Source organism: Fundulus heteroclitus, chromosome 5 (genome assembly GCF_011125445.2).
Source record: "Fundulus heteroclitus isolate FHET01 chromosome 5, MU-UCD_Fhet_4.1, whole genome shotgun sequence".
NCBI lineage: Eukaryota > Metazoa > Chordata > Actinopteri > Cyprinodontiformes > Fundulidae > Fundulus > Fundulus heteroclitus.
Window position 1 is genome coordinate 8,411,941 of NC_046365.1, and position 25,670 is coordinate 8,437,610.

Below are 25,670 nucleotides of genomic sequence, written 5' to 3' on the forward strand. Positions count from 1 at the left end.
CATAACCTTGATGAGCTGAGGTGTACATTCTTGCCTAAAAACATTTCAAAACTACTTTTTGTGCTAGGAAGCATAAAGATTGGACTTGGGAGCAATAGAAGAAGGTCATATGGTCTTATGAGATTTACCCTATTCCAGAGGGATGGGCGCATCAGGGTAAGAAGAGAGGCCAGTAAAGTGATGCACCCATCATGCCTAGTGCCTCCTGTACAAGCCTGTGGGGCAGTGCTATGATCTGGGGTTGCTGCAAATGGTCAAGTCTAGGTTCAGCAATACTATGTGTTCAAAGAATGAGGTCAGCTGACGACCTGAATATACTGAACGACCAGGTTATTCCATCAGGTGCATGCAATCAGTAGGATTACCTGGAACAATCCAGAATGCCGAGAATGACTAAAGCAGCCAACAACTGGAACAGGATCAGAGCCGTAGCTGTGAACATGACACTCAGGGGTGGTCAGCTTTGGTGCTTTGCTCAAAAACAATCAGACCAGAAAACAGGTTGACTTTCTATGTAATTCATATTCTCCAATCAGAGCACACCATCAAGCAAACAACCTTACCCCCTCCTCCCCCAGCGGATGCACCAACCGTGAGTTGAGCTAGCATGTCGGACTGCTCCTCTTGAGAGGAGGAAAGCGGAGGAGCACCAGCCCCAAATCAGTCCCCTTGTATCGGCTCGAACAGAAGGCAGACATCGCTGAAGCTCTGGAGCACAAATATCCCATATTCAACTTCACAATGGTTACTAAAAATGAGCTGATCTGTCCAAGGGTGGGGAAAAATTGCGTGAAGGTTTCACTCACTCCCGAAGGACAAGAGAATTGAACTGAAAAATCTGGTTGACTGACTGAAGCTAAACCGCTGCCAGCTGCATGCTCTTCCTGTCACCGTGGTGGAGAGCTGGCAGCCAGCTGCATAACGTCTCTGCATCGCAGCTGCACCAGCAACGAGTTCTCCGCTGCGGTACCACAGTGACGAACTGGATCCCTGCTGCATAAGTGCCGCTGCAGCGAGGTCCCCGCCGTGGTCTGTGTGGCTGTTTATTTCAGTCTCACTGTGTCAAATCACGGCACCAGGTTAAAGCCTTTGGTCAGCTTGGCCTCACCTGTCCGACATCCTGCAACACAACCACTTCAACAAGCCAAAAAAAACATAATATTGATTTGTAATGGAGTTTTGCACCAAGAAGGGAGGTGTGGTTGGAGGGGGAAAGTTGTGTGGGGCGACCGCGTTTCACAGGTTTTCCAAATATGGTTGTAGCCAATCAGAGTGAAGGCAACTTAGTAGAGCTGCATATCATTACTACAAACAACAATTTTACTGAGGAGGGACAATTGACCTGACAAAAAAACAAGTTTACTATTTTATGAAATTCTTTAGAGAGTTTACATATGCAGCAATATGAGCTACATGAAGTGGTTTATACGGTGATGCTATGCCACCTTTAATGTATTGTACCTTTAAAACATTGTTGCTACCTTTTAATAAAACAAGTTCTAAAGACACATTATCCAGACAACATTTAATTTGGAAGCGTTCTCATTATACAAAGCATAGTAGCGCCCAGAACCATGTGTCCTTCTGTCAAGTTTACTGTGTTTATGTGCCTACATCATGCAGACTTTACAAAAAACAAGATGTCCGGTGGTTGCTCAGCAATGTAAAATATGGTTTTGTCCCCTCCAGCTGTTCATGCAGTCCTGCCAAGTCATCCTGCAAAAACCAATACGCTCTAAAAACATGCTACATCACAATGCTTCCTGTTTAGTTGCAGTTACTGAATCATTAATGCTCTCCATCTCTGTTACAAATCAATTTTGCAATCAAAGTTATTATTTAGGCTGTAAATTAAACTGTAATCAGTCAGTCTGGCTTCTGCATGGATGCTACAGGCGTCTGTTGGTCTGCCAGTAATCATCTCACATTTGTTGCAGGCACAGACCACAAATTAGCTTTTTAAGTTCTTAATGGATACTCTTACTGAGTCAGTAGTATTGCCTGTCTTTGTAGGACAGCAGGCACAAGTACAAAACTGACATGCTCCCATAAGAGCATGCACTTAGTACTCGGCAACAGATTGCAAATTGCACATTAATGAATAGAGTGTGCTCAGTGCGGGTATAAGAATGAAACCATGAACATGTAAACACATTACAAGTAATTCACTGAATATCAGAAGACACCATGGCACCCCCTTAAATCCAGTAATAGGCCCTTTTTTATCACATTGTTATCAGGTCCAAAAAAGCCTTCAACTCGTTTTGGGAGACAAGCTTTTTTTGATGAGTCAGTTTATAGAAATAGAAACTTGCTGGAATGTATCAAGTCATCACCCACTGCATTACGTACATATTGCTAACATCAGGTTGGAGTGACGGGGTTTTGACTTCAGATCTGACTTAATTCTGCATAACATAGATTCCATGGGTGTCAGAAACATTCCTTAGAGATTTTGGTCCATATTGAAATCACAGCACCATGCAGGTACAGGTTTCCCTAAGAAAACTGTCAACGCCTGGCAATAGTTTCAGTGAAGGGGGAAGGGGTTATGTAGTGCGGAGTGTTGTGTGTGTGGTGCTACACTGCACAGCTCAAAGCGGATGCCAATGCTAGCTTAGCTTTTTCATCCACCTACATCCACTGGAATGTACGGACAGCAAGCAAGGCAAGGCAATCGGATTGTTATGAGGCATTTTTTTAAATCAACAAATTGACTTCAAGCTGCAAACTGTGGAGAGGGCGGTGAAGGGCGGGGATGCGGTTAGAGGACCCGACACACTAAGGGGTCAAATTTAGAAGTGCCGGTACGATGTACTGGTGAATACCGGCCCATTTAAAGCTCCGTCACAAAGGTTCTATATTGGGCTAGAATCGTGATGGTGAAGATCACTAATTTAGAGTGAAGTAAATATAATGATGAAAAATCCAGTTGGGAATGATTGGAGGCAGGTCAAGGCAAGTTTAATTATATAGCACTTTCCAGTAACAAGACAATTCAAAGTGCTGTACATGAAGAAGAAAACATTACAGACATAGGAAAAGACAATACATTAAAAAAGGAATAAGCTAAGTAAATCCTTGACTAGACTTCTTTCATACATTAACAAACATACAGAAAGACTTAATTGTTTCTATTCATAATAAGAAATAAACTAAGTATAGTCTTGCAAAGCAATGTTGTCCAACCTTCCCAAAGCTACAACCAGAACAACTTCTTCTGTTTCATTGTTTCACTGGAACGAGCTTCATCACTAAAAATTCAAAGCTGAATTGTTTCTTTTCATACATTCCTCAAATCTACAACTCTGGTTGGTCTCTGATCTGACATTTCTAAACCCCAGCTAAAATGGGAGAATTATTTTTTCTATTCATAATAAAGTTTCACTTGAACAAGCTTCATCATTAAAAATTCTATTTCCGAAGGTAATTTTAATTTCCCCACGGCCAGATTCTGCTTACATCTGCAGAACACTGATACAGCTTTATTAAACGCTGCTAGAATTGCTAGAGCTGTTTCCATAAGAAAAAATAACAATGGGAAGCCTTTTTTATTTGTAAATGACAGCTGCAGACTTTCCCGTCCTCTGATAGGATTAAATTTCTTCATAATCTCTCTCTCTCTATTGTATTGTTATGTACTGTATGTTGCATTCGTTTTTTCCAGTTTTAGCTAAAATTGTAGATCGATGGATTTCCTGCTATTTTTGTAACAATGTTCTCTTAGATGCTTAACTGGGAAGTTGTATTTTAGAATAATTCACTAAAGATGGGGGGGACTACTGACAGTCTTTTTTTTTATAAAAACAGTGGTTTGTTGTTATCTGTTTGACTCCCTGAGGAAGAATTGTTTGCCAACACACTTTGATGATTTCATTGGTCTGGGTGACCTGGGAATAAAGGCATTTTAACATTTTTATTTGAGACCCTCTAAGGTTTTTGACACCGAGGTTTATGTCTATCCCAACAAAGAACTGTGCTGTGAAAACCATATTTCTTCAGTTTTTTCTTTTTTGCCATTGTCAAACTAAACTGAGTGTCAGAGAAAGATAAGAGTAAGAACATAAAGCTGTTTTGAAATCATAATTTTGTTTATTAAAGGAGCATTGTGCAAGTGCAACCCTTTGGTTGGTCAGCAGATATTTTGGCCTTGGGTCTCTCTCATGGAGGAAACCTTGTCCATGTCTCTTTCTAATAGTTAAATACAGACTTTTCTGAGGAAAGTGCATTTAGTTCTGGGTTGTTTTTGTGACATCTTGTGGATGAGTGCTTAATGCACTCTTGGAGTAATTTTGTTGCCACTCATTGGCAGGTTCAGCACTGTTCCAGGTTTTCTTCATTAGTGGATAATGGCTCTTACTATGGTGCACTACCAGAGGGATCAGTTTTCATAAATCTGTTCTCTTCCCTTGTTGAATCTCTTTAGATTGGGGCACGATGTGCTGCTTTTTTAGATCTTTCAGCCTACTTCACAAAGTCAGACAGGTTCTGTTTATAGGATATCTTCATCCTACAAGTCAGTTCATAATCAGGCCTGGATTTGTCTAGTAAAGTAAACCTATGATTTTCCATTAATATTTGTTTAATGAGATTCATTTTTCAATTGTGACTGAAAAGCAAAGAGAAGAACTCTGTTAGGTGGTTAAAAAAATAACACAATATAACCTAATTTTAAAATCAACACTGAATCCAGGAGACCCTGCCACATCAATAATGCTGATTATTGGACAAACGACTTGATCCAGATCTCAGACTGAGTCAGGTGGAATTAAACCCAATCAAAATATCCGCTTATTGACTGATTTCTGTGAAATGAAAACGAACAAAACTTTAGACTCTCATGAGTCACCTCATCATAAATACAAACTGGGACTTTTGATGCTCCTCTAACAACAAACAAAGCTCAGTATTTCCCCACTGGCAGAGATTTCAGCAGCATTGAACGAACACAGCCTTCACAGGCGCTTGTTTGAAGTTCGGATGAACTGACCTGAATTCCAGCGCTTTTCATGACAACCACAACAGTTGCTTAAATTATTAAAATGCATAGCTCATCTTTCTCACCATGTTGTTCTCCTCCAAAACCAATCCGTCCCTCCTCACAGGTCTGCGGGACCCCAGAGTATATTGCCCCTGAGGTGATTCTCCGTCAAGGATATGGAAAGCCCGTGGATTGGTGGGCCATGGGCATTATCCTCTATGAGTTCCTGGTGGGCTGTGTGCCTTTCTTTGGAGACACTCCTGAGGAGCTCTTTGGACAGGTCATCACTGGTGAGAAAACCTATTTCATTTGGATTACTAGTGATTTATCGTCTTAACATTTCCAACGTTTACTCTCTGTTTGGTGTTTTTTGTAGACGACATAGTTTGGCCAGATGGTGATGACGCTTTGCCTGCAGACGCCCAGGCTCTCATCTCTGCTCTGTTACAAACCAACCCTCTTGTAAGGCTGGGCACAGGTACCGCTTCATGCATTTACTATAACTGAGATCAACGTTGTCCTTTAAATAGGGCCACACTGAAAACAACGATCAAAAACAAAATCAGAGATGTCCCCTGTTTTAATTTGCGAAATCTGGTACGGTAAAAGCATGACCCCCCCACTGAGCTTAAAGCCTAGAAGAGCAGATAGCTGATCTGAGCCAGCGGTTAGGTTTGTAAGGATTTAGCAGCTCAGAGAGGAGAGGTGGGGCTAGGCCATGGAAATGTGTTGTTCGCATTAAAGATATTGGTGAGCTTGAAGAAGTATGGAATTCTGGAAAAAAAATAAAAATTAACAACCGTGGTTACAAATCTTACTCATGTTAAAATAAAGTTATGCTTTTTTATTTTGTCACAAGCAACATACACTACTCTGACAGAGTGTACTATCGTCATCTTAAAACCACATGACACAATAAATATTAAATTTACAGATCAGTGCTTTCAAAGAGGGAGGAAAAATTTGACTGGGAACCATAGGTAGGCTTTTACTACCAATTTTAAGGTTAAAAACTAAAATTATTTTAATATCTCCCTTTAACAGACCTAAAATTTTTCATTCTTGTAATGTCACACTATGCAGAAATATAGAGTTGTCAGCCCTTGTTATTGTGGTTCATCTTGCCTTTATAACAGTGCTACAGTATTGCCTACAGCTGTCTTTGAGATGCTGCTGTCAGGCACACATGTTGACCTACGTTGTGTATAATTTCACTCGACTAAACTAAGAGCCTTTTTAATTGGTCTCAAAAAGGTTAAGTTGAAAAAAAGAATAACATCATTGTAAAATTGCCTCAATAAAAGAGGCACATAACGGATGTATCCTGAAATAATCTGTATGTACAGAGCCGCTGCCCAGGCCAGAAAACTCCTCAGATCTTGATCTTCCCGCGAGATCCCCCACAGTAAAGTTTTGATTACGTTGTTTCTTTTTCTGCCACCAGGTGGCGCGTTCGAGGTCAAGCACCACTCTTTCTTTTCTGCGCTGGACTGGAACAGTTTGTTGAGACAGAAAGCGGAGTTTGTCCCCCACCTGGAGTCTGAGGAAGACACCAGCTATTTTGATAGTACGTGTGCTTTGTGTGTCTGGATTCATGCGCCTGTTAACAGCAGTGACTGCATTAACGGGAGCATTTGCGTTATTTTCCTACACCATTCAATATGTTGAAATCACAGCTCCTCTCTCTGTCAATCTCCCGTCTGCCAGCCCGCTCAGATCGTTACCACCACATCAACACGTACGATGAGGATGACACCAATGACGACGAGCCTGTGGAGATTAGACAGTTCTCCTCTTGCTCTCCTCGCTTCAGTAAGGTATAATTCTTCGTCATTCTTATCCTTTGTTTTTCTATATACCCATTCTTCCACCCCCCCTCATTGTGTCGACCCATTTTACTTTCTTTGCACTTGAGACTACATGACGGGTTGATGAAGAAGGGGAAAAATCTCAGTGACTCTGCACCGAGAGGCTCCAGAAGGCTGGGCCTGGTTTCATACCTGGTGTTAATGAGGTCTGTGTGGATTTTCTAACAGCCACACATGCTCCTTTCACTTGTCTCCAGTTTCTATTTAAAGGCCCACAAAGTTTCTTTTTAATATGCTGCCAAAGTATTCATGCCCCTTTAGCCTTTTCACATTTTGTCCTGTTACAACCAAAGAGTACATTGTATTTTGAGGTCTTATGTGATGCAGTACATCATTGTAGAATGGGAGGAAGATGACACATGGCTTTTCAATTGTTTTGCTAGCGAAATGCATTTGTATTGAGCCCTTTTTAAATTGAATACTACAAAATAAAATCCTGTGCAATAATTGCAATAAAGGCCTCAGAGGTTTAAAAGAGAGCAAACAGCAGCATGGGGCATGTTCTGTAGTGTGAAAAGAGGCAAGACAAGAGGCACTCTGAATGCAAAAAGCGAGATGTATTTAATAACTAACAGAAAGTTCCAACGTACGAATCAAAAGCACAAAGGGAAAAGCTCAAATGAATTAAGAACCGTAAGTGAAACAGCAAAAAGGCAACCGAGTCAGAACCTGGCAGGACATAAGAGAAACTAAGTGCTTAAATAGATTGATTACTGGAAAGCTTCACAGGTGAGTTTATTAGGAGAATGAATGTCAGCTGTGAGGGAAGCAGGACTGACAGATTGAGGGAAAGTGAAAAGTAAATGAATACAGATGAATCTAGGGAACACAGAGACCAGGAAAAAAAACTACAAACCAGAACACAACCCAAAAATGAGAATGAATAGCAGCCAAAAGTGACTTAGAAACCAAGCTATAGAAGAAAAAAACAGGCAAACATGGAATGCTAGGACAAAACCCAGAGTTATCAAAATACAAAGTACTATTGATTGTGACATCATCAAGACCAAGGAGCACTACAGACAGACCAGGGATAGAGTTATGGAGGAGGTTAAAGCAGCGTTAGATTAGATGATCTGAAACTGGGAAGCGTAGGGCTCAACTGCCAACAAATCAAAACGTGGTCCTCCACCTGAACTTGGTAGCTTTGCAGTCATGCTGTTTTCAAATAATAGCTTAAATGTTCTCTAATAAACCTCTGAGGTCTTCACAGAACAGCTGGATTCATACTGAGATTTATTTACACAGACGGACTCTATTGGCTTATAAGGTGTCTTCTGAGGGAAATTGGTTATGCTGGATTTTATTCAGGGGTATCAAAGTAGGAAGGGCTAAATATAAATGCATGCCAAATTGTTCATATTTCTGTTTGGGGGAAAAATAGTTAAACTGTTTATCCTTTTCACAACTGTGCACTACTATGTGATGTTCCTTCACATAAAATCCAATAAAATACAGTGAAGTTTGTGGTTGGAACTTGACAAATGAGGAATGAATGGCTTGACAAAGTACTGCATCAGACTGTTAACAATGTTGTTTTTCCTTCTGAGAAGACAGCTGGGTCTTCAGCCAATACTGGTTTCCATGGTGCACTCCAGCAGCTCGTCTCATTGTCCTCCCCCACAAAGTGTTTCTCTGCACATAATGAGAGCCTTACAAGCCATGACAAATAAAAAATGTGAGCAAGATTAAACCCCAAGTTAAAATTGGTGCACTAGTTACTCGCCACAATTACATAGTGTAATCAGCTTTACAACCTGGCTTCAAAGGAAACAGAAGCACTGCTTGGTGTATTCTAAATAAACATCTAATCACTAGTCTTGGCCAAACAGATGACAAGGGCAGTGAAACCCAAGGCAGAAATTTGGGTATTTGGCTTTTCGCTGCAAGCTGCATGCAGCAAAAAGCCAAATAGCTACATCTGTTCATCAGTCAGTGACATTATTTAAATCACTTTTTATTGAAGCTTTCTAAACGACCTCAAATCCCGGTGCAGGAACTGTCTCAGTGTGTTAATTAAAGGATCAAGCTGCGGTGGGACAGGTGGAGGGTGGTTGGTTAAAGGAACAAATAAGCAGTTTTGTTGTTGTCCTAAGACAGGAAGCCAGAGAAAAAAACAGGCAGAAAGAAATCATGCAGAACTCATATCAATGATCTGATGTCAGTGCACACAAGGAGAGGTAATCATCAGAACCCAAGGCGTGCAGCAAGCACTGGAAGCAAAGGACACAAGAAAGAAGACACAAAGAAATGCCTTGAAAAGATTTGAGAGTTCACAGTATTCATTCCACCTTACATTTTGTCACCTTATATTTTGTCACTGTTGCCGTGTTGGAAGGTGAGCCTCTGTCTCAGTCTCAAGTTTTTTGCAGCCTCTAACACCCTTTTTTCCCAGTATTGCTGTATTTAGCTTGTTCCATCTTCCTATCAACTTTAGCCAGCTCTAAGCACCTGCTAAAAAAACATTCACACAGCATGAAGCCGTAGAATCTTATCTGTCACGAAAGGGAATGATGCATTCAGGGTGATGTGTAGCGTTACTTTTTGTTACACAAAACGGGTTCAATATGGGCCAAGTTGGAATTTATTTCAAGGTATCAGAATAAAAGGCTCAAAACCAATCCTGATAAAACACATTAACATTTGTGGTTGTACCTTGACAAAATACGAAAAGGGTCAGGGATCTCATTACTTTTGCAATTCACTGTTACAGCTTCTTTTGATTAAAGATCATAAAGATGGAAAATATTTTTCTTAGATATTTTGACTTGTCAGACACCAATGTGATCAAAATCCTCCTATACTGAGACCTGTCTCTGAAAGATTATGAAGGAAAAGCAAGTGTTCTTCTTCCTTGTTGAAACCTTCAAACATTAAAGGAATTATACCTGAATTTATTTTTGTCTGGTTAAGAGAAACGCTTTTTGCACAATGTATTATGAGTTAAAGGACGTAATTTGATAATAGAAATTGACTAATTGCGCGATCGAGGGAGTCCAGGCTTTTTTAGTAGGACCAGCGAACTGGGGATAACCCGGGACGACTTTTATCTGCCAGTGGCACAACGAGGGGTGGAGCCATTGCTAAACAGCAGCTCCTCCAATGCATGCACGACAAGATATGTAAACAGAACAGCATGGTGTTGACCATTCAGATAAGAAAATATAATTTATCTAAGACGTAGCCATTTAAGTCAAACAGTGAAGAAAAGTCCCTTGATGAAGCCTTGTTTCTTCCGGAGGATTGTGCACAAGCTTATGGGGTGTGTTTAGTCTCGTGCATGTTGACTGAGAGGAGCAGGAGGGTGTCTCGCTTGAAAAAAAAAAAAAAAAACAGTTGGGGGCGGGGCTTATAGTTCAAACTAAACTGTTCTCAATCACCATTCGAATTTGTGCAGAATCGGGTACAGTTCCTTTAATCACAATGCAACATAAGGGCACAATGGTTCTGTTTAAAATGCGGGCGCATTTTCCTGCAACATTTATATAGGCTGATGGGTGATATAATCGCTGCACAGAAACCCTGCGTTGATCTTTGTAACCACTCAGCGGTGGCCTTATTAACTTAAGATACCCGACCATAGGATCCATGAGCCATTTGTCTTCCGGCAGGTGTACAGCAGCATGGAGCATCTCTCCCAGCTGGAGCAGAAAGCTACGACCTCTGTGTCCCGTCGGGAGCACAGGAGCCCACGGGAGGACAAGGTGACAAAAAGAGAGAGCCTGGGAAGCTTTGGCATGAGGGAAAAGAGCTGGAGGACTGGATCACCTGAGATGTGAGTTGCTGTTAGCCTCGCAAGAGGGACTCCAAAGGTCTTTTTCCAAATGTATCGTAATACTTAAAAAAAAAAAAACATGTAGCTATTTACTATTGTGGTACCAGATAAACTGTGGATTTCCACTTCTGAAAAGCTCTTATCTGCTAATACCAACTTTAGCCAAGTCCTATTTATCTTAAGGAACCAATACTAGATTCAACACACTTTGTTTCTGCTCTCTTCTCACACTGGAAATGTAATTGTCTTAACAATAAAACGTTTATAGTAAAATAAAAACATATATTTCTCAAATACTGCGTCAGATTCCCGAGCTGTCTCTCTCTGCATCACCAGGAATCCTACTTTATAGATTAGCACAAATAGAGCAGTTAGCATTACTAACTGTAGACATGAGTCACTGTGTGTATTTCCTGTAGAGTTGTGCCTTTTTACCCTTAGAAAGAAAAACCAAGGTTTGGTTCACCCGAGTAAAATACGTTCACTCTTGTGCATAGTTCACAACCTCAACATTCTGAACTAAGTTCATACGTCCAACATGAAGTAGTTCTCATTCATTGAAACTAGTTAATTTTATCTAAAATGTATAGATCCTAGCAAAGGAAGGGAGCCTGATTGAATGCATTAAGCTGCTGCTTCATGTTATACTCCAATAGAACCACCTGGGTCAGATTCCTCAGGACCACTTCCACTCTGCATGTCAGAAGTCTGAAACAGGGGACCAGACATTACTGTTGCCTCTATGTTCCTCCAGAATGTGTCTGGTCCTTTCACATTACGAGAATACCTCCTCGGATCACTTAAAGAAAAATAACAGAAACCAGCAAAACTAAATCCAATGGCCTATATTTGAGTCTTAGAATAAACCATTTTCTAAAGCAACCTCAAACTGAAGAATGTCTACCACCAAGTCACTAAGACTGGCTCTGTTAAATATAAGGTCATTATCAGCAAAAAGGACTTCTGGTTCATGACTTCATCACTGAACATAATATTGATGTTACGTTTCTAACTGAAACATGGTTGGATGACAATAACAAATCACCTGTACTGATTGAATCAGCGCTTCCTAACTACAGTTATTTAAGTGAAAATAGAAAGCATAGGAGGGTGGAGGTGTTGCTACAATATCAATGCATGGATGTGCCAAAACTTTCTCCAGCTGAACAGAAACCAAACTGAAGTTATTATCTTTGGACCTAAATAAGAATGAACTAGAGTCGGCAAGCAGCTTCAGCTAATACAGCTACAAACTAGTGATAAGGCCTGAAATCTGGCTGTAGTGATGGACTCAGACCTGAACCTTCAAGGACACAAAGACAGATACAAAGTCAGCCTTCTTTTGCCTGAAGAATCTTTCCAGGATTAAAGAACTGATGTTTTTAACTGATGTCTCAACAAGATCTAGAGAAACTCATCCATGCATTTGAGTCGCATTATTATCGCAATGGTGACTTCACAGGTCTACCCAAAAAATCAATCAAACAACTGCAGCTGATCCAGAACGCTGCTGCTCGTGTTCTCACTAAAACCAGGAAGATAGAGAACATCACCCCAGTTCTAAAGTCCTAAACTGGCTCCCTGTAGCTCAGAGAATAGACATTAAAATACTTAGTTACTTTATAAATCACTGAACTGCTTAGCACCATGATACATTAAAGACCTGCTGTTGCTGTATCCACCCTCCAGACCACTCAGATCTTCTGGTTCTGATCTACTCTGCATTCTTAGATCCAAACAAGGACAAGCAGCATTTAGCTCCTATGCTCCACAAAACTGGAACAAACTTCCAGAAAACTGCAAAAGAGTCAAAACACTGAGTTCCTTTAAATCAAGACTGAATCCCACCGGTGTAGAGTTGCCTTAGACCCATAATAACTGGAACACTGACCAACATATTTGATGTGTATTGATGTTTTCACCTGATACAACTAATGTTTGTTACTGGAATCACAAGCGGTGACCTTTTGATGTTTTTGATGTTTCCATGGTTTCATGATGTAAAGCACTTTGAACTGCCTTGCTGCTGAAATGTGCTATACAATTAAACTTGACTTGACTAGGTGTGGAACATTCACTGACATAAACATTTTTAGCTTCCAACCGGTCAATAACACATCAAGGCAGATAAAGCTTAATTGCTGCTCACTTGATACATTGCTACTGTTTACAGTGAGTTATTTACAAGCATTTTTTTCTATTGAGTATACATATTCATGTATTTATATTAATAGCCTTACAGCTACAGTCTAAAACATATTAGCAAATGTTCTCGTACTGAAACAAACAGATCTGTATTAACCATTATACGCCTACCACCACTTTGGGTTGCGCAGGAAGCGGCTTTCTTGTTCGGAGTCTCTGTACATGGAAGGAGATGCGAGCCCTCCTCTTGGTGCCAGGCGACGCTTCTCAGCTTTGATGGAAACCAATCGTTTTGCCTCACCGTTCGAAGGGGAGTCAGATTCCATGACCCGCCAGAACCTAATGAAGTTCAGAGGAACCTCACTGGACGGGACTACTGTTCCTTCAGCAAGTCTCCTGGAGCACAGGCCCATTGTGAAGGAGCTCAATGGAGCAGGTTGGTTGGCAAATTTTAGAAAGCATGTGGATAAAAGAACTAGTGGGGCTATTTCTAATCTTGGCTGAAATAACCCTGTAATCTTCATACAATTTGGACTTCTTGCAGATAAATCATCCAGACTTGGAGAGAGCAGTGGTGTAAGCTCTGCCGTCATGACATTATCCTCCGGTCCTGCCACACCCAGTCGGGATGTGATCACCCCTTTGTATGACCCCCTGGGGCCCAGAGCCACCAACGACCTGGTCCTCCGCCGGGCACGCCACCACCATTTATCTGGTGATGGAGAAAAACGGAACTCCAGACAAGGAAACAAGGTCATCAAGTCAGCGTCTGCCACAGCCCTGTCTGTTATCATCCCATCAGGTGGGAGGCTGAAGGTCCTCAAACACTGCTACTTTTATAACATACTGATGTATGCCAGTGTACTGCACTATATATTTCTTTGACCTTTCCTTCCCCGTGCCTCCAGTCGATCAACACGGTGGCTTCTCTCCACTGGCCAGCCCCATGTCGCCCCACTCTTTCTCCTCCAACCCATCATCGCGGGACTCCTCACCCAGCAGAGATTTCTTTCCTGCAGTCAGTGTTCTGCGCTCGCCTATCACAATCCATCGCTCTGGGAAGAAGTACGGCTTTACCTTAAGGGCTATCAGGGTCTACATTGGAGACAGTGACATTTACAGCGTCCATCACATGGTTTGGGTAAGAAAAGTCCTAACTTTGTGGCCGTTTCCTTTGTGCCACTTACTCTATTGAAGCTAAACCTTTATTAGCTCAAAATGTTTTAGAGTATTTTCTCTTTGATTGTTGAATGTGCAAACTGAAGTTGATAGTCTGGTCCAACAGAGACTGAAGAGTGAAAAAAAATAAAACTAAGGTTAAGCACTGAGCAAAACTGTCCCATCTTTGAACCAGATATTTAATGAAATCCAGGCATATGTGTTGGCACCCCTGGTGTAGTTGCATAACTATGGGGTCCAATTAATGTTACCCATATTAAGGCAACATGCCATGTAGATATATACCATCTGTCCCATCTAAAAATGTCGTAAAGACTAGATGATGCTGTGAAGTTTATGCAAATGTGAATCTATCCTGGCCAGATTTTGTTTACCTTAATGCAAACTTGTACTTTTTGTGTGTATCGGCAGCATGTGGAGGACGGAGGGCCGGCTCAGGAAGCTGGTCTGTGCGCAGGCGACCTAATAACTCATGTCAATGGTGAACCCGTCCATGGTTTGGTCCACACTGAGGTGGTAGAACTCATCCTCAAGGTTAGCATCAGCAGTTACATTTCGTCTCAGTTATGGATTGTTTTTGCTTAAAAAAATGACATTTAATCTCAGCAAAATGTTGTTGGTGCTAAAACTTGAACAACTTGTTTGTGGCTTTGATGAAACGTGGTGTCAACAGGTCAGTATTTCAGTAATTGGGAGCTTTCACTGCATAACCCAGCCTATTGTTCTGTGCAGAGTGGGAACAAGGTGACAGTGACAACCACCCCTTTTGAGAACACCTCCATTAAAGTGGGCCCAGCCCGTAAAGCCAGCTACAAGTGTAAGATGGCTCGAAGAAACAAGCGGACCACTGGGAAGGAAAGCCAGGACAGGTAGGAGCTAGGGTTGTCATCATGCTAAAATTTATGAACTTGATACCGATACTAAGCCAGTAATTCCTTTACCTCTGAACAGTGGAGTAATTTAGAGCGTGAGCTGCTTCACCATGTTGAATCCAGTGAGCCATCTGTAGCCGGACGTTTCCCTGCATCCGTTAGTGCCCTTTGTAGATGAAGCTGCTGCAGGGTGTGGAAAAACATCTTGATAGGGAACTCAGTCAACTTGTCACATTAATAGGGCTATAAGTAAACTGCTAATATTTAAGTTAACTAATGTCATCTAGTATGCTTACTCCTTCATTGTTGCAGAAACAGGATCTTTAATGACTTTTTTAAAATTTCAAGCATCAGAGCAATGGGATTTAATGCTGGGTTCACACGGCAGGATAATTAGCCTGATTTTTGCCCCAATCTTTCCCTTCAGACATGTACGATTATCGGGATGGCACTTAAGATACACTTAAGAGATATCCCTGCCGTGTGTGCTGTGTTAAGAGTGATCTGGTCCACTCTGAAGGACGTCGGGACTACTCCGACCTCAAATCGGGGATATTCGACATGTTGGATTGTCCTATCATGTGGGGTGTTACCCGAAGACAAACGAGCAGGCAGCCTGTTGAATGTGACGTGTAGCCCAGAGGGCGTGCATCTTCCTTGTTAGTTTCCACTTGCTGGCTGTGAATGTGGACTTCTAGTCTTTATGTATCCTGTTAGATTCGGTGTTAGCCGTTCATTGTAGCTCCATTGCTCTCACTGTATACTTTGAAAAAATGGCTGAGAGTTGCAGGAAGCAAACCGTGTTCATGTTTATGGGAAGAAGAGGAAGGAGACAGTAGAAGGAAATAAAAACAGTGGATTTGGGAGATTTTTTTCACGCGATCCCCCTGAGGAGCAGAAGAGCAGGTAGTTATTTAAAAACTGACCTGGGGAAACTTCCAAAAAAATTGTAGACTCTTCCTATAAGACATTAAAGTTAAAATCCCATTTTGAAGCATAACCATCACTGTTTATAACCATCACTGCTCCCAGCAAGCTCAATAAGTTATTTATATACCTGCTAATAATTGCACAGGTTTTTTTGTAGATAGTCTGTAGCTGGTTTTTTATGCACCATAATTACATGTAAATTTTGTCAAATTTCAGGTCACCCTGCTCAGTTGCACATTTCATTTAATGAGACTTGGCCATTTTAATAAAATGTACTGTATTTTATTTTATCTTTGTGAACAGCCTACTTGCTGCTGACACACCAGAATTTACCCCCAGTGGGACAATAAAGGATTTTTCCATTCTAGTATCCTAACTGGAATCTTAGCCAAACCGATCTGGAATAAATCAAACCTTAACCATTAGATATCATCTGACCAAATTATAGTTGTATATAACTTCCACTCAGTGGTGACAGCCAGCGGGAGTCACATGTTCTGTGGGTATAGCAAGCTTTGGTGCATCTGTGGAGCTGCTGTATGTGTAATGCCAAAGACTAAGGACCCGAAAATTCAACTGAAAGCAGGGACCATTTCAAAAGGTTTATAAAATAATCGTTCTGTTGGGAATAAGGAAACAGACTCTCTTGAACAACTGTGAGGAACAGGCAGGTTAGTAGCCAAATCTGTAATGATGATGTGTGCGCTGGGAACCCGATAAGCTAACCAGACACAGAGGTTGCTTTTAAAATGTTTATTTAAAAAGGAAGAAGATGACAGGGAAGACAGGCAGGCAGGAATGGCTGACCAGGGCAGGAACCAACAGATGGAGTTTGACCAGGTGATGCAGGCAGAACCAGACTTGACCAGAATGCTGCTGGCAGGGACAGACTTGATCAGGTGCAGGTGATGTGTTCCCAGTGTGGGCAAAGTGAGACACAGAATCCTCAGGATTGACCTGGACCGGGCAGTGCACACAAGCACCAGTTAAGCAAGGAGACAAAACACTGGGGAAAAACCACATGCAGGCATTGAGACAAGACGAGACATTCTGGCGCTGGGAGTTTGAATGAGGCAGGTATAGATAGGGAGAGTGACAGGTGGTCCAGGTGAGTCTGATTAGTGGCAGCAGCAGGTGGAGCTAATTAAAGTGAGTGATGGCTGGGAGGCGACTAAGGAGCGTGGAGTGAGAATGTAAAGTTCAGACAGTCCAAAAAGCAAAACCCAAGTCATGACAAAACCCACCCTCCTTGATTTGGCCGTATGATTTGAAAGCAGATCAAATGTAGCTCTTGTGTATTTCTGTTGTGTGGGTTTTAATGATCTCCCAAGGAATCATTTTTTTGTTTGTTCTTTACTTTTCCGCTGCATGATACTGGAAATAAACTACAACAACATGTGAAATCTCAAGATATTGGGTTTGATTAGTCTGGAGTCATTTTCGCCTCTGATCTCCTTGAAATGTGTATAGATCTTTTGTTTATATGGCATGAGTATATACTAATTCAGGTCCAACCCATTTATTGTGTGCACTGTCTTTCTGTCCTCTGTCCATCCAGCAGTAAGAAGCGCAGCTCCTTGTTCCGTAAAATCACAAAGCAGTCCAACCTTCTCCACACCAGCCGCAGTCTGTCCTCTTTGAACCGCTCGCTATCCTCCAGTGAGAGTCTTCCTGGCTCGCCGACTCACAGTCTGTCTGCCAGGTCCCCGACTCAGGGCCACCGCTCAACCGCTGAGCCCTCCTACCTCGGTATGTCGCAACGTTTCCTTGGGTTATCCGGCGGTAGTGAGCTCAGCTTTCACGTTGCAACTGTAAACGTTTTCCTCTGGTAATTTCTCAAATCTTCCCGTGTCTTTGCCGAACTCCTCAGGTGCTTCTTCCCAGAGCAGCTCTCCCGCCTCCAGCACTCCGAACTCACCCTCTCCCTCGCAGCACATGAGGCCCAGCTCCTTGCACGGCCTCTCCCCAAAACTTCACCGGCAGTATCGCTCGGCCCGCTGTAAATCTGCTGGAAACATCCCGCTGTCCCCTCTGGCGCACACCCCCTCTCCCACTCAGTCTTCCCCCCCTGCAATGCCAGGCCACACGATAGGGAGTTCCAACACCACGCAGTCCTTCTCTGCCAAGCTCCACTCCTCGCCACCCGTGGTCCGCCCCAGGCCGAAGAGCGCCGAGCCCCCGCGGTCACCTCTCCTCAAGCGGGTCCAATCAGCAGAGAAGCTTGGCTCACCTCTCACCCAGTCCAGTTCCACAGGGGGGCTCGGAGGTCCGCTGAGGAAGCACAGCCTAGAGGTGCAGCACTCCGAGTACCGCAAAGACGCCTTCCTCTGTGAGCTCGGGCTCCAGAGCCTGCTGGAGACGGAAGGAGAGAATCTGCCTCCCAATGTCCCGGCGCCGCCTGCGTCCCCCGCCGCCCCGGAGACTGGGGTGCTGAAGCCTGTGAGGAGACTCGGGAGACAGGAGTCACCACTGAGCAGAGAGACCCTGCTGGCTGGAAGGGAGAGGGAAGAGAGAGAAAGGGGAAGGGACAGGGAGAAAGACAGAGAGGCAGGGGCAAACCAAGCAGGCGGGACAGGATCACAGTCATCCTTGGCAAGAAAATCTTCTGCAAGTGATACTAACATCACATCCAAGCAAAGCGAAGAAGCCAGGAAAGTCTCAACCCTTGGTTCTCCTGGCAAAGCTGGAGGCATACCCGCTGCTCAACTAGAGGTTAGGAACAGTAAAGACCTCCAACTCAAGCATCAAGGAGGAAAACCTGAGCCAAAGCAAGAGGGGGATAACAAAACTAGGCCTTGTCTAACAACTGCTGCCTTCAACAAGACCTCGTCCACTCCGGATAAATCCAGTGGTATCAGCATGGCCGTGACAGGAGCGTCCCTAAACATTAATAAGACTTTTAAGTCATCAGGTATGGGAAACAGCCAGCGGAAACCCGACAGCAACGATTCAAGAACTGCTGAGCTCGGCTCCAAAAGCCCCAAACTCCCAGCTAGGGTCCTGGCTCCTGTGGTTCCCTCCCATGGGCAGCCGCTCTCCCTGGGTAAAGTGAGGCAAGGGCTGGGCCCTGTTAATTGTTACAGGGGAACTCTTGACTGGGAGGACAAATGTCGCCTGGAAGTGGTGGAAGAGCATTCCCCCTCCCCTTCCCCCTCTCCGACCGCCGTCACGCCCTCCCTCTGCGGACCGTCGCTGTGTAAGTCGCGGCCCGTTTCGCCTGGGGACAAGACGAGCTTCGTCAGCCAGCTCACCACCGTGGCCAAAAACGTCCTCGGACCGATCAAGCTAGGCTCCACCGAGGGGACTAAGAACAAAGAGCAGCAGAACAAGGCATCAGAGGAGAAGCAGGGAGGTGCCGCTGGGAAGTCTGAGCCTCCTGCAGGAGCTCGAGGGGCTCTGGGCGCTGCGGTGGTGACTCAAAGTCCTGGCAGTTCTCCGCTGGACAAAGCAGCAACACCTGGAAACCTGCCAAAAATTTGACCGCCTCAATCTTTGAATCAGACTTTAGTTGAAAATAGTAAAAAAAAAAAAAAAAAAAAAGTGTGTTTTTGTTTGGAGGGACAAAAACCCACAAGACAGGCACTTAAAGATGTACATTCCAGTTTCATAGTATACAAAGTCTTATTTATTAATTAAATCCTTAAATAAATCTAGCTTAAAAGCAGTGGAAAAAAAATAACTGTAAAGGTGCATTAAATGTTGGTTTTCTATGATGCATAATTTATGAAGACACATAGTCGTGTAAAGTGAAACACTTTATCAGATATATATGTGTGGGTCAACGTGAATGCATGTTATGTTCTATGTACTGTATGTGCATAATAGGTACAAGAGGGTCAAAAAGTGCTTTACTGATCAAAACATGCTGAATACTGTGAATACCAAATTCTCTAACTCTTTTTTTCTGTTTTCAACCAGACCAAACTTGTCTTTTTTTTTAACCGCTGTTGAAAATGGGAGAGTGAATCAGTCCAGGTGTAACGTTTGCTTTAAGCAGCACATATTACACATGGCATCGGTTTGGCTTCTGTGTAAAAGCAGCAACGTGGTTAGGCATGTTTTACTCATCATCCAGCAGTTTACTTCCTCTGGACGGTCAGACGAAGCCGCGGCGACCCTGTCAGTGGATGTCACCATCAGGACCCGTCTGACTCCCCGTCTGTCTCACAGAGGATCGTCTGCGACTGCGTGTCCATCCTCTCCATCGGTACTTGTGATTCCTGAAGGCCGCGGAGGAGAAAGGGAACGACTGAACTCGGGCTCGGTGCTTATCTCGTCCTCGCAGGAAGGCCACGCCAGCCTTTCTTCTCCCTCTGCCTCCCAGCGCAACCACGCGCACAAAGCACAAACGCTCAGAAATACTCGCATTGCCCCGGGAGACGGCTCTGTCTGCAGCTGATTTTTTTTTTTTTTAATCCATACTCCTGTTGTGATCTGTGAAACAAGTGGGCTTCTAATTGTGATTTTGGGAAGTTTAAACGTGGGTGTGTTTTCTGAGAGGCATCATAGCCATGAAGGCAACAAGACAGAAAGCAGCCGGGAATTCTGTAGCTAGGATCCAGGGACAGTTGGACACCAGCGGGTTTGAAATCCTCTAATTGGCTTATCACACTCACACGATGCAGGCTGATTTTACTGTAGAAGCATGGAACAGTGTAGAATACATATATGTCATAAGCACATAGAAAAAGTGAAGGGTTTTCAGCCAGGCAGTTGCTCATGTAGCATAAAATCATTTGTTGAATGGCTGTGTGGGTAAAGCAGATGAACCTGAAATAGTACATAGTAACGAACCAATTTTGAAAAAAGTTTGTCTGGTCAAAGCTCAGATGGTCTTTCACAGGACACAAAATGTGTCGTACAGTGACTGGCATCGTTATTCATACCCGTAGAACATTTTACACGTTTTCTTGTGTCACAACAAACCTCTGTATTTTCTGTGGGGGTGGGGTGGTTGTATGCGATAGACCAACACAAAGCAGTGCATATTTATTACATGGTTTTTCAAATCTTTTAAATCTGAAAAGTGTGGCGTGCATTTCTGCTCAGCTTACATCAGCAAGTCTTGACGCCCAGCTTTGCACACCTAGAGAACGAAAACAAAACGTCTCTAACTCTGACAGACTGGGTGGGGAGCGTGTGAACATCAGTTTTCCACTGTTGCAACTGACTCCCAGTTGGTTTTACGTCTGGACGTTGGTTAGACAATCCTGACAAAATGAATGTGCTTTGATATTAAGCGTTCCATTACAGCTGTGGCTGTAGAACAAAAACAAGCACATTCAAGTGTTTCTCTGGTAAAATGGCTGTTGTCCCTTGACTTGGGAAAAAAGCGTGAAGCGCGTCCTGCAGAAACAGCCATTTTGGTCTCATATGACCGGAGCACTGTATTTCACGTCCTGATGTGACTTGTGGCAAATTTAACTAGGACTTATAGCTTTTTGCCAGGGTTGTTAAGTACAGTAATAAAAACTGTGTTGTCCACAGATTCTCCCACCTTAGCTGTGGATCTCTGCACTCTCTCCAAGGTTACCGTAGACCAGTTGGCTTCTTCTTCTTTTTCTTTTGTCTTCACGTTTCCTGTCTTGGCATTTCAGTCATGCCATACAAAGAAAAGGGATGTGACAGAGGAGCTTTACTCTACAAAAAGGATATTTCTATCCTTATTGTGTGATTGCCTTTAGTTAATTAAGACTGCCTCTGGCATCAAAGTAGACCGGAGCTTGCAAAAGCCCGCCCCTGGGCCAAAGAGAGAAAGATTCCCTCCAGAGCCCAGCTTATTCCCTGCTGGCTTCTTCTCTGTAATAATTCTCTTGTTTAGTAAATTTAGTTTGGTTTGATTTGGTTTAGTAGATTTGCAGTTCTCCCATCCCATACTCTTTCCATTGATGTTCACACTCTGGAATGTTGTTTTATAACCTAATTCTGCATAAAACTCAGCATAGCTTTATCTCCTAGCTATCTGCTGTGTTTCTTGGTCCATGTAATGCTGTTTGTTCACGATTGTTCCCTTTTGACTCTTTGAGGCATCTGGTTGTGCTGACCTAGGAACTGCCTTGGTGGCACCTGAAAAGAAATGCACAGCATACATTTTTTTAAGATTATTTGTGAAAGTTTTCATGTATCATTCTCCTTCAAATTCAAAATTATAAGGCATTTTGTGTTGGTCTAGCACATAAATCCCCAATAAAATGCACTGCAGTTTGCAAATGTAACATTAAAATGTGCAAAACTTCATAGGGTATAAATAGTTCTGCAACACACTGCATTTGTTATCATAGTCTCCTTATACGCAAGCATCCTAGCCTATCCGTCCATTGTAAAACAACGGAGTTAGACACTAAGTAACTTATGCAATTTGTCTTTGATATATTTTGATTAGCTCAAGTTAACTTATGCAAACAAAAAAAAAAAACATAAAATCAGCCAAAAGCGGTAAATCAATTTGACAGCAAGGTGAAGTTTAAAAGCTGAAATACTATGTTTAAATGTGTTCTTTAACTATAATTCTGATTTTACTGAATTAGACTCCTATGTTGTCCGAGGTGAGATTAAGTCTGCAGGACGCTACAGTAAAGTGTAAACCTGCTTTCTGTTTCATGCAGTGGTATCAGCTCTTGTAGCATACCCTATGTAATAGATGCTCTGAGGGATTTTCCTACATCCATGCAGTACTCTACTGCCATCTTCTGGTTTCCAGTGATGACTGTTGAACATTTTAACAAGGCTGATTTGTTGCAGGATTGACGCTACAAACCATTGTTGTCCTAAATATGCATTCATGTTTCTGAACAAAGACTTAAAGTAACTATTAACTGAACACGTGGAACAAAACAGTGTTTTTTTTCCCCCTGCTGTTCTTCTTGTGACTGTTAATTTTTTATTTGGACTCTATTTTTGAATATAATGTATGAATAACTCTGACAGGAAGTACTGCTACGTATATCTTAATATAACAATGGGAACGTCATCTTTAACTAATCTGATAAAGAATCAAGTTTTTTTTTTAGTATCCAGGCATTACCCCAAACAGTGGTGTCAACAAAATTACTTTTCGTTTCTTTTTGGAGAGAATATCATCCAAGCACTTTATTTGTGGGAAGGATGTCTTTGTTTTTGGAACTGCTCAAACGTTACTGGATGCTAACAAATATACAGTAGATGGTATAAATGATCCCAGTAATCCCAGTATAAACATTCCACTCCTCTCTGTTCACTCAGTGTATTTAGTTGTTCCACTGGGGTCTTTTTTTGTTTGTGATAGATGCAGACAGCTGAAGTGCAGTATGTGGAATAAAGTGAAGAGATTTGTTCTGAAACCTTCCTCTGTTGTGACTGCAGCTCTTCTATTGTAGATCATTTATCAGTCTTCTGATTAGCTAACTTCTCTGCGCCTGCATCCACTGGTAATTAGGACTTGTAGCACCATTTACAGGAACATGTCAGTGATTTCAATATTGGTAATTGGCATTTTAGTAATTCACTTCAAAAGAGGGATCACTCATAAATACTTCACACACGTACTTTAAGCTTTTATTTCCGTTAATTTAGATTATTGTGGTTTATAGATGATGAAACACAAAAACGAACCTTTCAGAACATGATATAAGTAATATGGATTTAAAAAGATTTTTTGTAAAGACATTTTATGGCCCTGTTGGGGCATACACAATCATGGGGAAGACTGCTGACTTGACAGCTGTCTATCAGTTAGCAACACCCTCATCGAGAAGAGCAAGCCATCAAAGACCGTGGCTGAAGCTGGTTTGCACAGAGCCATCTGAGCATATTATTGGATGGATGAGTGGAAGAAAAACATATGGCAGAGAGGACTGTGAGGCACAGACAGTTTAAGACATGGGGGGGGGATTGCTTCACAAGGCATGTAGTGAGGCTGACATCAGAGATTTAAGTGTCACACAGACATATCCAGGACACGTGCTAAAACTGTCACATTCTTTGAGTCAGGCCACTTGTGAACAAGAAATAGGACTAAAAAGAAAAAGGTCGGAGGTCTGTTGCTCAGTGGACGGAAGTTCTGTTTTCAGAAGGAAATACATTATGAAAGGTCTGTACGTAGATGAAACATTTAAAATTCAAGGTTAAATTCTAACCTAAAATCTTTAGAAAGACTGGCGAGAGACATTGTGTGAAGTTTCCACAGGCAGGGATAACTCTGGGTGTCATTTCATCTGATGGTGGGTTCCACTGTGTTTCATCATGTCCAAAGTCAATGCAACTCTCAGCCAGGAATTCCTGATCAGCTTCCTGCTGACAATCGTTATGGAGATAATGATTTTGTTTTCCAGCAGGACCTGATAACTGCCCACATTGCCAAGTTACTGTCACATTTTCACACTTTTAACATTTTGCCTCACATTTCTCTCTTCCCTCTCCATTTTTATGTCCATTGAATTTGAAATAATCCCAAAATAATGTCCAATAAAGTTTTTTGCATGCGTATCAACGGAGAGTGCTTCAGCGGAAGTAGTAATCCTCCACTTGTGAAAGTAAATCTCTTGGGTTCTCTTTGACACTAATAATGCAATTCTTAGTGCTACACTGCCAGACAGGACAGATTAAAAAAGCCCATAATAACTTTGTAAAAAAAAGCTGAGATCCACAGCTTATGTGGAAGAATCTGTTGAGAGAACAACTTGTGAACTCTAGAAAACAGGCATTTGTGGAAGAGTGGTGAGAAGAAGGCCATTGTTGAACGGAAGTTATTAGTCGTGTGCCACAAGTCATGGATTTCACATGTTTTGTGACAATAAACCACAACAAAAAAGAGGTCGCTGCATTGTGTTTCTCTTTTGCAGGGACCTAGTAGGTTGATAGAGCTAAAACGGAAGAAAACGTGTTCGAGACAGAAGACTTGAGACAAAAAGAATGATATTAAACATGCCAAATCTATGTTTGGCTAAGTTGTTTCTTCTTATAAAATTTTGGACCTTGAATTTTAAATGACTGTTTCATCTTAGGACAGCAGCTCTATATTTGATCAAGAGTTGCTATACTAACTATTTTAGTCTAAGGTACAACCTTGTAACCTCAATAATTCTGTACCATGTCATATTATACTTATCACTGCATTCTAAACATTCACATCTATCAAGGGGAACCTTGACACCATGACACCCTTTATTAATGATTGCTAAACATTTATAAATGCCTGGAGGGAATCTTATTGAAAAGTGTACACCATAACACAAAGTAGAATATTGCATGGTACAGAATTAGGTTTACAAATGCTTATTGAGCTCACAAGACTGTACTTTAGACTGATGTATTTAGTATAGCAACCCTAGATAAAATACATAGAATTTGAAACGTTTTAGTCAAATATAGATATGGCTCACTATCTGGCAAGAAATTGGTCAGTTTTATTCACTTTCTCTCCCTTTATTAGGGAATAATAAACAATTAATTATTTATAAAGTGTTTACAGATTATTAATATTATATCTACAAACCATTTATAAGCCTCTCTAAAGGGAGCCTTATTGTAAAATGGTACCAGTGTAACTAATCTTGAGCAATTTTTGCAAAGAAGAAAAACGGAGGAAAATGTCTAGTTTTATAAGCCTGGCAGAGGCCATCCCCTAAAGCCATGCAGCTATAACTCCAGTGAAAAGCATTGGCTCGTGGGGGTTGAATACCAATGCACACAGCAATTTTCAGATTGTCATTCGTAAAAAAAAAATAATAATAATAATTGAAAAAAAGATTACAATCATATATCATTTCCCGTTCACTTCCAAAATATGCACAACTCTGGGTTGCTTTATTGCTTAAATTGCTACTAAAAAAGATCGAAGTTTGTGGCTGTGACTAAATGTGGATAAGGGGAAAACACCCTGACAAGTTACATGTTGTGCTGGTTTTATATAATATGCTTTACCTCCGCTTGACCAGTTATTA

The 25,670-nt window shown here is 42.0% G+C and overlaps 1 protein-coding gene across 6 annotated transcripts in view; it reads left to right on the plus strand.

Annotated features, from left to right (window-relative positions):
- LOC105916145 (microtubule-associated serine/threonine-protein kinase 1) overlaps window positions 1-23,074 on the plus strand; it is a 116,540-nt gene extending 93,466 nt beyond the window's left edge. For 4 of the 6 annotated variants that reach the window (XM_036136814.1, XM_021309496.2, XM_036136815.1 and 1 more), the window contains 12 exons: window positions 5,106-5,271; window positions 5,358-5,459; window positions 6,426-6,548; window positions 6,689-6,798; window positions 10,461-10,624; window positions 12,961-13,205; window positions 13,314-13,571; window positions 13,678-13,910; window positions 14,360-14,482; window positions 14,681-14,817; window positions 17,309-17,499; window positions 17,621-23,074. In XM_036136814.1, the coding sequence (XP_035992707.1) occupies window positions 5,106-5,271; window positions 5,358-5,459; window positions 6,426-6,548; window positions 6,689-6,798; window positions 10,461-10,624; window positions 12,961-13,205; window positions 13,314-13,571; window positions 13,678-13,910; window positions 14,360-14,482; window positions 14,681-14,817; window positions 17,309-17,499; window positions 17,621-19,230 (3,462 nt within the window). In that variant the 3' untranslated portion in view covers window positions 19,231-23,074. The remainder of the gene's footprint in view (window positions 1-5,105; window positions 5,272-5,357; window positions 5,460-6,425; window positions 6,549-6,688; window positions 6,799-10,460; window positions 10,625-12,960; window positions 13,206-13,313; window positions 13,572-13,677; window positions 13,911-14,359; window positions 14,483-14,680; window positions 14,818-17,308; window positions 17,500-17,620) is intronic. The other 2 variants (XM_036136816.1, XM_036136817.1) reach the window with 1 other exon arrangement.
- The last annotated feature ends 2,596 nt before the right edge of the window (window positions 23,075-25,670 follow it).